The following is a 15,835-nucleotide window of genomic DNA, read 5'->3' as shown; positions in this document are numbered from 1 at the left end:
AGGAGTTGTGGGAGGACTATGCTCATGAGGCAGAGAAGTGGAAGTTAGCCAGGCCTAGTGGCACAGACCAGTGATCCCAGCTACCTCAGAGCTTGAGATAGGAGGATTGAGAGTTCAAGACTTTCTTGGTAGTTTAGTGTGACTTTGTTTTTTTTTTTAATCACCATCCTCACCACCACCATTATCATCATCATCATCACCACCACCATCATCACCATCACCACCATCACTACCATCATCACTATCATCATCATCACCATCATCATCACTCCCACCATCATCACCACCATCACCACCACCATCATCACTACCATCACCACCACCATCATCACCGTCATCATCACTACTATTGTCATCATCACCATCATCACCACCACCACCACCACCACCACCACCACCACCACCACCACCACCATCATTTGTCTCGGGGGATATAACTAAGTTGGGTGAGTGTCTAGCTACTGATGGCAGTCCTACATAGAAACCCACAACTGTTAGTTTTGTTTGGCCCCAAGAGAAAGCATTCATTGGTTTGCGTGTGGAGGATGGGATCAGTACCACATACAACCAGGTGTCATGGTGCATGCAGGGGGATCAGAAGTTCAAGGTCCTGGTGAGACTGAGGATAGCTCAGGCAACAAGAGACTTTGACTCAAAAAACCCAAACCAAATGGCTCACACCTTTAATCCAACACTCCAGAGGCAGAGACAGAGGCAGAGGCAGGTAGATCTCAGTGAGTTTGAGGACATCCAGGTCTAAAAAGTGAGTTCTAGGACAGTCAGGGCTACTGGAGAGACTCTGTCTCAAACAAACAAACAAACAAACAAACCCCAACCCAACCAACAAAATCAGAAATAAAAAGTTGAAAAAGATGGACCAGGGATGTGCTTAGAGTAGAGTGCTTGTCTCGGACGCTCAAGTCCTGGGTTCTGTCTTCAGTACAAAGAAGAAAAGAGGAGGCAAGTCAACAGGTGGAACTATTGTGACTCCACACAAAAGGCCCTGGGGACACATGAATATGTGACCATGGTGATGCGACTGTCAGTTTTGTTTGGCCCTGCCTGAGATGGAAGCACCTGCTGGTGCTTTGAGTGGAAGATGGGATGTGAGGGAGCTGGGAAGCATATTGGCTTCCATCTCATACATGTTAAATTTGAGGTGGCCATGAGAAGTTCGAGTGGAAAGGCCAGAATTTGGGGAGAGCACTGTACTGGGGATGGGCATGGGGGTATTGCAGTGTGAATGTGGAGTCTGAGCACCTATGAACAGACTAGGGTGCCCCTAGGAAGGGGATATAGAGCGAGGGAGAGCGCTTATGCCTGAACCTTGAGGGATCCCAACACTGGGAATTCGGTAAGGAAGAGACCTCTACCCCTTCCTCTGCTCATTCCTCCTCCATCTTGATGACTCCAGGACAAATGGCAGAGTGAAGTCCCAGAGGTTCCTATTGGGTTAGAAACCACCTTGGAAATCACAGTGTCATCTGCCTATCCATTCATAAATATCTTGGGGAAAAGTTCATTTACAACATTGTGGGTTTTTTGTTGTTATTATTTTATTTTTTGAGACAAGAGTTTGTCATGTTGCCCCACTGACCTTCAAACTCCTGGACTCAAGTGATTCTACTGTCTCAGCCTCCTGAGTTACTGGCCTTTAGGCATGTAATCCTGTGCTTAGCTCTGTTTGTAGTTTTCTGTGCTTTAAAATGACGCAGCGTTTTTTCTGCTGCTGATGCCGAATCAGGAAATCTCTCTACAGCATGCCACCAATTAACAGCCAAAAGCTGTGTTAAACTCTGTTTTTTTTCTCTGATTAAAATTAAGCTTTCTCAGGTTTTTAAGTGGATTTAGTCCATCACGTCAGGTGCCACTCTGTTGTAATAGGAGCGGTGGGGCTGCGTCCCTGGCACCCGGCCGCCCACATGGCTAGCTTATGCCCCGAAATAATTACACGGAAACTGTATTCTTTTAAACACTGCCTGGCCCATTAGTTTCAGTTTCTTATTGGCTAGCTCTTACATATTGATCTAACCCATTTCTATTAATCTGTGTAGTCCATGAGCTGGCTTACCAGGAATGATCTTAACCTGCATCTGCCTGGAGTGGGATAATCTTTCTCCCAGCATTCTGTTCTGTTTTCTCCTCCTATCTAAATTCTACCCTATCAGAGGGCCAAGGCAGTTTTCTTTATTACTTAACCAATGAAAGCAACAGATAAGATACAACACCCACCTCCATCACCTAACCCATGGAGTTTTCTGTACGCGGTTGCCTGCCTTGCAGATTTTGGACAAGAATACTATTCCTTGGGCTGGGTGGGAAGCCCTGCTGATAGAACTGGGGACACGTGGGAGTGTCCTGTTTCCAGGACATGGGGCAGGGCTGGGGCTAGTTCCGTGGAGAACAAGTCACTGAGGGGCTCCTGCTCTCACGCTGCACCCCAGGTCTGTGATGACGAGTGGCACCATTATGCCCTGAATCTTGAGTTCCCTACAGTCACACTCTATACTGATGGCATCTCCTTTGACCCCGCTCTCATCCATGACAATGGTCTCATCCATCCACCTAGGAGGGAACCTGCGCTCATGATTGGGGCCTGCTGGACTGGTGAGTCCTCCGACCTTCTTAGTAAAGACTCAGCGGCTTAGGGCTATGGGGGGAGGTGGCCAGGTGAGGAGTGAGGATGGCCTGCCCCTCTGCAGAGGCTACCTTCTGAATCTCTGTACAGCTGGGCAGGGTAGCTACTCTAAATGAGCTCTGCTGGAGGAGACCTCTGCTTCTGATACTACCCCCTCCCATTGTGTGGGTCAGAGCCTTAAACCTGGTGGAATTTCCATCCATAAATCTACAGTGAGATTCCAGCAGTTCCTACTTTGTTCTCTCAAAGAGATGACAATTTCAACAGCCTTTTCCATGAAGGAGGACAGGAATCTTTCAGAGGACTGCTAGTCTTCCATTTGTGTTCTTATCTTACCAGAACTGTCCTGTCTCCTGTAACAGAGGCCTGCCCGATTGGGCAGTCAGGCATGGCATAAGAGGGACTGGGACTTTGTGGAGAGCCTACAAATCCTACAAGGCCTGAGAGGATGTAGGGGAATTATAGAACTTCATGTCACAGCCTTCAACTCACTGCCACTTTTTTCTTGGTTCCCAGAAGAGAAGAACAAAGAGAAGGAAAAAGGAGACAACAGTACAGACACAACCCCAGGTACACTGTGTATGAGGACTGGAGAGCAGCGTTCTAATCCTGATTATCTGCCCCAACCCAGCCTTTCTAGTTTCCGGACATGTGACACCATTGGTAGAGTCTCTAAACATGTATCAAGTGGGGCACCTTTTTGGAAGCAGGAAGGCTGTGCATAGCTTGCCTGGATTCCGGGTGTTCTTTTCCTGCTTAAGAATGTAATAACGTTTCTCTTGCTGACTTTCCACATGGCAGAAAGCAGGTAGCAGGAGGGTACAGTCTAGGCATCTGTGAAGATCACACACATTCATCCCGGTCTCCCTGCACGTCCCTGGGAGGACTGCCCCTCTCACAGCCTCTTCATTCCTGTGGTTTCCAATGTTCCTACTCGTGACTGTGGTTTTCCCCTTCTCTCTCCTCTCAGAAACTGTTTACGTGGTCACTCCTCCTCCCCTTCTTCCTCATTGTGTCTTCCTTCTTCCCCTACTCATTTTTCTGGGTAGAACCCAGAGCCTCACATATGCTAGGCAAAAATTCTGTCCTGCCTTTTGCCTTATGGGTCTTCTCCGTCCCTCTCCACAGGTCCACTTCTTTCTCACCTCTCATCTCCTTTATTTCCATATTTTCATTTTCTTTCCCAAGCATTCTGTATGGTCTTCCTTTCCCCTTTCTATCAGCCCTGCCCTTGGCCCCATCTTTCCTCTGCTCCTCTTTTCTCCTCTTACCACCTGGCCTGCCCCTGTGTTCCTGCCCTAGGAGACCCCTTGCAGATCCACCACTACTTCCATGGCTACCTGGCTGGTTTCAGCGTGCGTTCAGGTCGCCTGGAGAGCCGTGAGGTCATCGAGTGCCTCTATGCATGTCGGGAGGGGCTGGACTATAGGGATTTCGAGAGCCTGGGCAAAGGCATGAAGGTATAGCCCCTTCCATTCCCTCTCTTTCCCAGCATGCCTCTGCCCTACCCTTAACCCCTCCACACTTCAGCACCTTTCCTCTCCCGCCACCTGGTGTTGCTCTCAGCTGTGTCTGTGTCTGGGACCCAGGTCCACGTGAACCCCTCGCAGTCCCTGCTCACCCTGGAGGGGGATGATGTGGAGACCTTCAACCATGCCCTGCAGCATGTGGCTTACATGAACACTCTGCGCTTTGCCACACCCGGAGTCAGGCCCTTGCGCCTCACCACTGCTGTCAAGTGAGTGTTGGGTGGGAGGTCAACTTATGGAGTAGCGCCGGTGTCACTCTTTGGTCTTAGGACATCACTAGAGCTAGCCTACCTTCCTCATTTCACGTCCCTGAGTACCGAGAGAGGGCAGCTCACCTGTTGAAGGTCCTGTTGATAGAAGGGCTTGGATCAGAATCTTGTTTCCCAATCTGTTCCTCTCTGCAAAACTGTGTTGTCAGGGTTTGGGGGTTCTGAATCTTCTCTATGCTGATATATAAAATGGGACAGAGAAGATTGGAAGCTGAGGAACCTGACATTAATTCTGACTTGATACTACTTGTTTGGATGACCTTGGGCAAATGGTGAACTCTACTTGCTTTTGCCTATTTTAATCTTACTTCACGAAGTTCTTGCAAAATGAATGTGATGAACCTGAGCCATGAATGGTCCCAGGCCAAATCTGGGCTGCTGTCTATTCTGGGCAGTTCTAGTGGAACACAGCCCGCCTGTTTGTCTACTGTTCATAACTGTTTTTATAGTGTGCTGGCAGGTGAGTAGCTGGGACTGGGATTGTGTATCTCCAAAACAGAGAGATGCTGGTCCTTCACAGGAAAAGTTTGCTGAACTTTGCATTCTAATGGGATGATTTTTGAGCTCCTTAGCAGAAAAACTGTGGATTTCAAGGTTTAAGTATTTATCGGATATTTTAAAATACAGCTCGAGGAATAAGAGAGCTTGACTGGTGGAATTGTTATGAACAAAATGCTAGAACCCAGAGCAAATGCTCGCCAGAGTGCCTGTTCTGTTTCACCCTAGTTATGGTCCTTAGGGCAGTTTTAGGAGCTACCGCCATCTAGTGGGTGGACTATACAATTACAGATTCAAATTTCATGTGTTCTCCCTTCTCTGCCTCAGTTTCTCCACAAATTTCCTGGAGCATCTGACTTCAGCTATCTTGGGAAAGGGACCCTAGGATCTCTAGTAACTGGGCACAATCATGAGGCTGAAGCCAGACCTGTGGGAGGAACTGGGGTCTTAACTGTCATGAGGATACACGGTGGAGTTGAAGGTCACAGAGTATTGAGCATCTTGTGGACATGGATCAGAGCTGTATGAACCCCACTGTGTACTAGTCAGAGGCTCTTTTGTAAAGAATCATTTATGTGTGTGTGTGTGTGTGTGTGTGTGTGTGTGTGTGTGTGTTTTGCCTGCATGTATGTCTACGTACTGTTTGTGCAGTGCTGGCAGAGGCCAGATGAGGGCATTGGTAGATCCCCTAGGATTGGAGTTACAACCTGTGCAGAGGTGCCATGTGGTTGCTGTGAATTGAACCTGGGGCCTCTGGAAGCGCAGCCAATGCTCTTAGCCACCGAGCCATGTCTCCACCCCTCTAATCAGAATTCTAAATCAGAATTTCATCCCTCAGCAAGCAAGAAGCCTCCTCACTCCCTCCATGTACTTAGGAGCTACATAGAGGAGAGAACTGTGTTTGGCCAAGGGCGGAACTCTGGCAGGGGCATCCCAGAAGGGCATGTGTCAATGTCTTTGCTGCCTCATTCAGGCCTAGACTAGAGGCTTATTAAGGACTTGGAAACTGATTTTGGCCTTTTCTGAAGAGGGAAGAGGTCTTGACATTTTTTAAATGAAGTTTCTTCCTTTCTCACCTTTATTTCTCTCTCTCTCTCTCTCTCTCTCTCTCTCTCTCTCTCTCTCTCTCTCTCTCTCTCGGGTCTCATGTAGTTCATGCTGGCCTCAAAGTCACTATATAACTAAGGATGGCACTGGACTTTCTGTCCTCTAGCTTTTATTTCTCAAACGCTATGGTTGTAGGCACATGTCACCATATCAGTTTATATAGATTAGGAGATCAAGTACATGCTAGGCGAGCATCTTTCCATCTCAAGCTAATACGCTGCAGCCCTTACTTTCCTGTAGGCTACTATGTGGCTGGTCCAGCTCACTACCCTGAAGTCATAGGGAGATATTTGGAGGTGGGTAGGTAGGTGTGTGTGTGTGTGTGTGTGTGTGTGTGTGTGTGTCCAGCTCACTGCAGAAACAGATGCCAATCAGAGAAGGATGTGTTTCAGAGGAAAGAACTGTTTCCAATGTCTGGATTTCTGATCATTTAAAGTCAGATTTATGCAATCATTTGGTCAATGCTTAAATGCAAGTTGCCCCACCCCCAATATTTGTTGGTACTAAGGCCTTGTGCATAACAGGCAAGCGCCCAATCACTGAGCTCTATCCCTGGCTTTATTCTCACATTATATTTGGAGAAACAGGTTCTTATTAAGTTGACAAGGATGCCTGTGAACTTGTTCTGTAGCTCAGGCAGGCCTTAAATTTGCAATCCTCCTGCCTCAACCTCTCTAGTAGTTGCAATTGTAGAACTGTACCATCAGGATTGGCAGAATTAAATGATTTAAAATCGGAACAATGTATTTCTTGGAGAGCCTGCCTACTCGACATTAGCCTCTGGATAGATGGTTGCCATCTTTTCTTAACTTTGTCCTCTTGTGGTTCTTGACTTTAGTCCTATTTGCTGTAGCCTCAGCCTAGATAAACCGAAGCTGAAATAATTGAGTTTAAATAACCCATGCCCAAAGGGACCAGGGCTTCTAATTTCTTTTCTAATGGTATCTCTGACCTTGAAGTCACTCAGGCTGGGTTATCTTTGACTCCTCTCTGTATTTGTCCTTCATGCCCCATCTATTGTCAAGTCCCTGACCTTGGGCATCTGAAATTTAATTTCAATCCCTCATTACTCTACCCTGTTTACCTTCCTAACCAGTTGATTTAATTCTGCTTCACCCGTACTCCAGACTAGGCCAGTGATATTAAACAAGTCTTTATGTTTTTGCTTTTGCTTTCTCCTCTTCCTCCTCCTCCTCTTCTTTTAAATACATGGTCTTGGCATTTAATGCTGGCTGACTTTGAACTTAAGACCCTCCTGTTTCAGCCTCTCACACGCTGGGATTATAGGTGTACACTACCATGTCTAACTCAAACCAGACTGTTTTCTAATGAAAAAGACACCATGATGTCTGTGTCAGAAAACTGCAGGCTGAACAGTGGTCACTGATGCACAGCCTCTGCTTTTGGTTCAAGCCATGCTATCTATTGGCTTTATTGCCTTTCACCCTGTGACTCCTTAAAGTGTGTTCTTCATCTTGCTCTAACTTCTGCCTGTGCAAAATCCTTCACCCTTTCAAAGCTACTTTTAAAAAAACATGCTGTCCTGCCCAGAAAGCATTTCACTAAGCAGCCCAAGCTGGCCTTGAACCTGTGACCCTCCAGCTTCAGCCTTCTGAGTGCTGGAGTTATAAGTATGCCTCACCATACATATCTAATATCCCGTCTTACTTTCTTTTTTGTGTGTGCATCCATGCACTTGTTTGTATGTGAACATGTGTGTGCACATGAGTGGAGGCCAGAGGTCAACACCACGTGTCCTTCTCAATCACTTTCCACCTTTTTCTTTGGGACAGCTCCTCTCACTGGAGTGTGCCAATTTGCCTCGATTGGCTAGCTAGTAAGTTCAAAGATCCTCCTGCCTCTGCCACTCCAGCACTTCGGGTACAGGCATGCATCACCACGCCTAGCTTTTATGTGGGTGCTGGAGATCTGAATTCAGGTATTCCTGCTTGTGTCATGAGTACTTTGCTGGTGTAACTGTCTCCCTAGCCACGCTAATTGGAATCTTAAGATTTCAGACTAATGAGTTAGAGCTATAGCTCAGCTGGTAGTATTGCTTCTCCTGGATCTGAGTCCCAGCACACCACAAATCCATGCTGCGTGATTTATAATTGCAGCACTCAGGAGGTAGAGACAGGAGGCTCAGGAGTTGAAGGTCATCCTTGGCTATACAGAGAGTTGGAAGTCACCCTGGGTTATATGAGGTCCCCATCACAAAACAAAAGAAAGTAAAACAAAACAGAAGCTTTCAAATAACCCTTGACTCCTTGTGCTGCTCCTAGACGTTCTGGGATGAGGTCAGCCAGGAGGCACCAGACAGCCCTCCTTCCCTGACTTGCTGGGATCAGTTATGAGACAGTTTCTACAGTGGCTTTGTCAGGCCAATGACCCATGCTGGGAGCGCTTCAGCTCTGCGGTCTCTGGTGATTTCATCTTCATTGCCCTAGAAGACTGACTGTTCCTTTCAGTATGGCCCTAATATCGTCTGTATTGTCTCTGCCCTCTTGACTCTCGGGGCTCTCTGTGACATCGTTTGAAATCAGGTGGAAATGAACCATGCCCCTTTCTCTCACATGGATGCTACCAACGCCTGTGTGTGCTCTTGTAGGTGATCCAGCTGCACTTGGGATGGCTGAACCATGACCTTGGGAGTGGGTGGAGGGAGGAGGGTTCTGGACTATAGGGAGCAGAGACCTGAAGTGACCCCGGCCTGGAATGTTGATTTCTTGCCACGCCCTGGGGCTGCTTTGAAGATCTCTGACCGCCTTTATTTTTCCAACGTCTTGATATTCAGCACCTTCCTTTTGTCCACACTGATCCCTTTATCAAAGGATCATCTAGTTACATTTTTGTCTGCCTGTTCGCTCATTCTTTACTTGGGAGGCTGTGAATCCTTCCGATCCAGAAGCTGTTTGCTTTTGAGTTACGGAATTCAATCTTTAAATTAGTCTTCTTTTTATTGTAATCCTCTGACTAAAGGCACTCAGGCAACTTCTTCAGATTTGCCTTTGAGTTTCTTGCACTAACTCTCCTTTAAAGAGAGTATCTTTTATTTACACGTACGCATGTGTGTTTGTGCATGTGCTTGTGAGTGCCTATGAAATCCAGAAGAGCATCCGATCCCCTGGAGCTGGAGTCCCAGGCAGTTACGAACTGCCGAACTGCCGGGAACTGGATTAGGATCCTTTGGAAGAGCAGGAAGCTCTCTCCACTGCTAAACAATTTTTTTCCAGCCCCTACCAGCTGTTCTTGTTCATTGACTTTAAGCTCTGCTTCCAAAAATATATACCAGGCAAAACACAGCTCAGTCCTTGCCCAGTATATACAAGGATGGCCGTTACTCTGGCTTTCCACCAGAGAGTCTGCCCTTTCATCTCCCCATGAGACTTCAGTAGAATGGCCTTTGTGAACCATATCTCTAGCAGAATCCTGATTATGATATCTTCAGTCATCTGTAAGAAGTTCCATGCTGGGGAGATGGCTCCATAGGTAAAGAGCAGACTACTCAAGCATGAGACCTGATTTCAGATCCCCAATCCTCCCATGAAGAAGCCAGGAGTGGTGTGCATCTGTAACCCTAGCGCTGAGATGGTTAGGGAAATTGCGGTGATGGAGGCAGTGGATCCTCAGAGTTCTCTGGCAGTCCAGAATAACCAACTTGTGAGCTCTGGGCTTGGGAAGAAACTTGTCAAAATAAAACAAAACAAAACTCACAAAATAAAACAAAATTTCTTCTCGCTGAATCCTCAACAGAATCTTCTTAATCCTCCATTTATGGAAACACAACCCGTTTGCTCCCCAGCATCCTTTTCAAAACTGCTTCAGCCTCTAACTTATTTCCTGGCTCCAAAGCTGCTTTCACAGTTTTGACATTTGTTATTGCAACCCCCTGCTTCTCTGGTCCCAATTTCCTGACTTACTTTGTTATATGATACAATAGCCGAAACTGGGGGATTTATAAAATACTTCTAGAGGGATGCCGAGACTGAGGCACTAGTGTATGGTGAAGGATGTCTTGCTTCATTGTCCCATGGCAGAAGGTGCAGGAAGATGGTGAGAGACGGGGAAGGAAATTTTACCTGGTACAAATCAGGGCTTCAAACATGGTCCTCAGTGAGACTCTATCTGAAGCCTTGACTGCAGCAAATACTGCTTGTGTGGCCCAGTATGTCCTTCCTTCCTTCCCTTTCCCAACATTTGTTTGTTTATTTTATTCTGGCATTTATATACAGCCTCCCCAGGTAGCACTGGTTGGCTTGGATCTTGATTTGTAGACTAGTTGGCCAAGAAACCACAGGGACCCACCTGCCTCTGTCTCCTGAGTGCTAGGATTACAGGTGTGCACCATCATGCCAAGTTAGAATGTTGTTCTTTTATTGAGTTACTACCACGTTCCCCAAATTCTACTTTTCAACTATTTTACTTACATGTATGCATGTCATGTGCTCCTGTGTGCAAGTGCTCTTGGAGGCCAGAAGGGGGCATCAGTGTTCCTGGAGCGTGAGTTACCCAACATGATATACTGGGAACTGAACTATAGTATCCTGGAAGAGCCAAGGATTTTTTTTTTTTTTTTTTAGTATAGTGAATCATATGTTTGAAGTAGATAATAATCATGCTGTGATTACAGTCATCAGTAACAGAGATACCAAAATATTGATTGTTGATTTACTATATTAATATATTACTTAATATAGCTTAATATAGTGGACAGAACTACTTCTATTGCAGGAACTGAAGAATCTTTAATAAGTTCACGATGAATAATGCTGTTCTAAACATGTGATGTACGACACTACATCACCGTAACATCCTTCTGTTTGGTAATTAGTGTCTAGGATTGTTAAACTCTACGTATCATATACCTTTTTTTGATGCAGGTCTTGCTTTCTAGCCAGGGCTGTCTTGGTGCTCTGATGTGTAGCCTTGAACTCAGTAATCCTCCAGCCTCAGTCTCCTGAATGCTGCAATAGAGGCATGCAGTGCCATGCAGGACTCCAAGCTTTGGTATCCTATCCTTACCAGAAACGCTACTTAAGGAAATAACAGACAGAATGCTTCATAAGCTAACAAGAGCTTGAGACTGTGAGGGGTCAGGGTGGGGCTAGAAGAGTGTCTCGAAGCATAGCTGGTGGGTTGGCTGAGCAAGTCTTCTGGGCAGATGTCCAGTAAAGGAGATAGAACATCCCTGCCCCCCATACACGGACATTATTGATAGATACTCCATTCTAACCCACTCTTAGTGTTGGATATTTAGGGGTACATATTTTGACAGATAATTTACTGAACCCATGTAACTTTCACTAGGTAAAGAACTATGTCTATATATTTAATTTTTTATGTTCATTTTTTGAGACAGAATCTTAGCCCTTGAATTTGCAATCCTCTTGTCTCAGCCCCTTGAGCGCTGGGATTACAGACATGTGTTACCACGCTTGGTGGAACAGCAGAAAGAGGATGCGAAATAGTAAGACTATCTCAATGTATGTATGTTTTTGATAATTCAATTTCTTTTATTTTTTTCATTTGCTAAAATAGGACATGACAAACATTCCATGGTTTACAGCCTTGGTGACGCGACTACCCTGTAGGCTGAGGCTATCTTACCCTTGTTTTTTCTGCAGCAATGCCATACAAGGAAGGACTTTGCTGTGGGGGATGGGTAGAGGGAGGTTGATGCTGCCTTTTCCTCTCTCCTCACTAGCTCTGAAATGGTTCTCTGGTGCAGAGGTGGGAGCTCAGAGGTGTGAAACAGACTCTGGACTTGTGTTTCTTGAGACACTGTCTCACTGTGTAACTCTGGTTGGCCTTGAACTCACAGAGATCCGCAGGCCTCTGTCACCAAGTGCTGGTATTAACGGTGTGTGCCGTCATGCTTGGGCAGACTCTGGGTCTCTCAGGGAGTGACAAGCTGCCTCTCTTCTCATGCAGGTGCTTCAGTGAAGAGTCCTGTGTCTCCATCCCTGAAGTGGAAGGCTATGTGGTGGTCCTACAGCCTGATGCTCCCCAGATCCTTCTGAGTGGCACGGCTCATTTTGCCCGCCCAGCGGTAGACTTTGAGGGACCCGAGGGGGTTCCTTTGTTCCCTGATCTTCAGATCACCTGCTCCATTTCTCACCAGGTGGAGACCAAAGCAGATGAGAGTTGGCAGGGCACAGGTAGGGATAACCCCAAGGAGTGATACGTTCCAGAGAACAGTGATGTCTGTGAGTGGAATGACTGTGGAGATGGAGTGGAAAGGCTTTCTCTTGTGTCAGTGTGACTGAGAACAGCTCACCCTTAAAAACCAGAGCGCAAGCCGGGCGGTGGTGGCACACGCCTTTAATCCCAGCACTCGGGAGGCAGAGGCAGGTGGATCTCTGTGAGTTCGAGGCCAGCCTGGTGTACAAGAACTAGTTCCAGGACAGGAACCAAAAGCTACGGAGAAAACCCTGTCTCTAAAAATTAAAAACAAAAACAAAAACAAAAACCCAGAGCCCGTGGGAAGTCATGAGTATAACAAAATGTTGCATGATTCGAGATATGTTTACCTTCCTTAAGGAATGGCCCTGGGAGCGGGGAGGAGTGACCAGCATGCAATGACCATGTCTGGGTCTCAGAACCTTATTGGGTACAGCTCTGACCTTGACCCCGACTCCCCCCACAGTGACAGACACACGCATGTCCGACGAGATTGTACACAACCTGGATGGCTGTGAAATTTCTCTGGTGGGAGATGACCTGGACCCTGAGAGAGAAAGCCTGCTCTTGGACATGGCATCCCTGCAGCAGCGAGGCCTGGAGCTCACCAACACATCTGCCTACCTCACCATTGCTGGTCAGTGAGGCCCGGGGTGTGTCGTGTGTGTGTGTGTGTGTGTGTGTGTGTGCGTGTGTGTGTGTGTGTGTGTGCGTGCGCGCGTGCGTGCGAGTGTGTGTGGTATGTACTTTTGTGTGCATGCGCGCATCTATGTATGTGTGTGCGTGTGTGTGGTGTGTGTGTGTGGTGTGTGTATGTGCGCGCGCGCACATGTGTGTGATGTGCATGTGTGCGGTGTGTGTGTGTGTGTGTGTGCATGTGCGTGCGTGCGTGTGTGTGTGGTGTGTGTGTGTGGCCTTCCCTCGATTAAGCACATGGTTCCTCCTTCCCAGGATGTTGGTCAAATGCTATTTTGTTCCTTCTTAGCTGGAAGGCCTTCTGGCTTCCAGATCGAGGGACACGTGCCTGGTCAAAGGCTCTGAAGCCATCTCTTCCCCTTTGCTCTCCAGAGCCTGGCTCCCCTCCTCTCCTCGTTATATTCCATGTCCCTTCCCTTCAGATGTCTGCATCGCTCTCCTTCCTCGGTCTTCCCCTACCAGCTTTCGATTCTTGTGGCTCTCTGGTGTGTTTATCTGTCCTTTCCTGCATCCACCATAGCTTTAGGTGCTCACTCAGTGACGGTGGGGAGCGATGGTTTGGTGGTTCCTGGAGGCAGCTGCATCCCGGAGGGGAATGGGAAACGATGACACCGGTCCCTTTCCATTCCTGGCCCCACCAAGGCTGGGCCCCTTCTGCTTATTACCTTCCTTCCCTTGGAGACGCCTTTACCTTCTCTTCTATAACTATCTAGATTCTTTCATTCCCTGGGGAGTCTCAGAAGCCACAAGTCTTGGTGAGAAGGGCAGAGAGGCAAACGTGGCTTTGCTTACTCTACCCCTGTAGATCGGAGTGTGTGGGAGTGTTTCTTCTCCTAGACATCAGCTTATGCCTCTGTTGAGGGATGGGGCTAACCAGCCCTCCCACTGCGTTGTCAACTGGTTGGAGCCTGAGACAGGGTGCTGCCCTGAACCTCCCTTCACTGGCCTCTCCACTGAGCTTGTCTCCTTATTCCCCAGGGGTGGAGACCATCACTGTGTATGAAGAGATCCTGAGGCAAGCTCGGTATCAGCTTCGGCATGGAGCCACCCTGTATGCCAGGAAATTCAGGCTTTCCTGCTCGGAGATGAATGGCCGCTACTCCAGCAACGAGTTCATTGTGGAGGTACCCAGAGGATCCCTTTCCCTTCTAGGTCACCCGCTGTTCTTGGCAAGGAGCCGGGATGCACTGGACTCAGAGAGATGCTTGATGGACAGGGACTTTGTTGCTTTGAAGATTCCTAGACTCATGACAGGTGGAGGAGGAAGAGAAGGAGGGAACGTGAGGTGATAGTTAAGGTGATAAGACTCGTTGCTAAGCCCAGTGGCCTGTCTGAAGTCGGTCCTCAGAACCCGCATGGCAGACAGAGAGAACTGTCTCCTGCAAGTTGTCCTCTGATCCCCACACACATTACGTGGTATGAGCCCCACCCCAAACGAGAGAGAGATGGGAGTACCGAGTGAGCTTGGAGGGGGTGGAACAGGCCCTGGGAAGAAGCGGTTGTACCTCAAAAGCCTTCCCGTTCCCTAGGTCAACGTCCTGCATAGCATGAACCGGGTGGCCCACCCCAGCCATGTTCTCAGCTCACAGCAGTTCCTGCACCGGGGTCACCAGCCTCCTCCTGAGATGGCTGGACACAGCCTGGCCAGCTCCCACCGGAACTCCAGTACGTAAGCTGGGTGGGGACGAGGAGTGTGGCATGACCCCTATCCCTATATCCTTGGGAGCGAAGGAGGGCAAGGCAGTAGATTCTGCTCTCTGTGGTACCTGCCCTAGTGATGGCTGTGGGGTCACCTCTGCATCCCCCTGGACGGTTAACCCCGCTGTGAAGGTGAATCCTGAGTCAGTGCAGGGTGCTCAAGCCTGGAATCACAAGGCAGTGTGGTGCGTAGGCATTTTATTATTCTTGCTGCCCTTCCTGCTCCCAGAGTCTAGTTAGCTGGGATCTAGAGATCTTCTGTAGTAAAGTTATTTATTTGGTGCCTGTAGCACACTGGCACTACCTGAAGATGCTACTAGGGGTATAAAAAGGACGTTTAGGAGTTATGTGTGGTGGTGCATTCTTAGGATGCCAGCACTCAAGAGGCTGGCCCAGACAGGAGGGAAGCCTGACTAGGCTATTGGTGAGATCTGTCTATTAAAAAGAAGAGAGAGGGAGAGGGAGAGGGAGAGGGAGAGAGAGAGAGAGAGAGAGAGAGAGAGAGAGAGAGAGAGCAAAAGAAGAACAATGAGGGGGGGTAGCAAAATGGTTCATCAGGCAAAGACACTTGGCTATCAAGTCTAATGACCTGAGTTTGAGTTTGAGTTTAAGCACCGGGACCTGCACAGTAAAAAGAGAGACTGACTCCTGCAAGTTGGGTTCTGACCGCTACACGTGTACTGTGGGATATGCATTAACACACACACACCAAATAAATAAATAAATGCAATACAAAGAAAGAATTACAGGATAGCTACCCCCCCTCCCAGAAAGAGTAGGCACTATTAAACATGTAATTGTATGTTCTATGTATAATCCCAGGACATTTCTAAACCAACACATGCCTAATGCTGTCTTTGGATGGGGGAGTCTTGCCTGCTGGTGATGGTTCACTTTATCAGTGGCTCAGCGTTTGTTTTCTAATACTAAGAGTTGCCTAACTACAAAAGAAAAAATAAAAGACGGGAGGAGAAAGCCTGAGTATAAAGAAAAAAATCAGCTCTGCTTCTGTCAGATTGAGGCTACCTACCTTTTGAGGCATGTTATGTTTCTACTATATTTCATGCATCTATCTATCTATCTATCTATCTATCTATCTATCTATCTATCTATCTATCTATCACCGTCTATCTATCTATCTATCTATCTATCTATCTATCTATCTATCTATCTATCTATCTATCATCTATCTATCTATCTATCTATCTATCTATCTATCT

The 15,835-nt window shown here is 47.4% G+C and overlaps 1 protein-coding gene across 1 annotated transcript in view; it reads left to right on the top strand.

Annotated features, from left to right (window-relative positions):
- Clstn3 (calsyntenin 3) overlaps positions 1 to 15,835 on the top strand; it is a 31,837-nt gene that overhangs the window by 10,267 nt on the left and 5,735 nt on the right. Inside the window, exons 9-16 of the mRNA XM_005365186.2 lie at positions 2,445 to 2,607; positions 3,155 to 3,208; positions 3,941 to 4,098; positions 4,228 to 4,376; positions 11,973 to 12,199; positions 12,688 to 12,858; positions 13,896 to 14,041; positions 14,447 to 14,582. Coding sequence (XP_005365243.1) covers positions 2,445 to 2,607; positions 3,155 to 3,208; positions 3,941 to 4,098; positions 4,228 to 4,376; positions 11,973 to 12,199; positions 12,688 to 12,858; positions 13,896 to 14,041; positions 14,447 to 14,582 — 1,204 coding nt within the window. The remainder of the gene's footprint in view (positions 1 to 2,444; positions 2,608 to 3,154; positions 3,209 to 3,940; positions 4,099 to 4,227; positions 4,377 to 11,972; positions 12,200 to 12,687; positions 12,859 to 13,895; positions 14,042 to 14,446; positions 14,583 to 15,835) is intronic.

The sequence above is a fragment of the Microtus ochrogaster genome, unplaced genomic scaffold, assembly GCF_000317375.1.
Source record: "Microtus ochrogaster isolate Prairie Vole_2 unplaced genomic scaffold, MicOch1.0 UNK1, whole genome shotgun sequence".
NCBI lineage: Eukaryota > Metazoa > Chordata > Mammalia > Rodentia > Cricetidae > Microtus > Microtus ochrogaster.
Note: the sequence above shows the minus strand (reverse complement) of the source record. Positions and strands in the feature narration are given on the sequence as shown.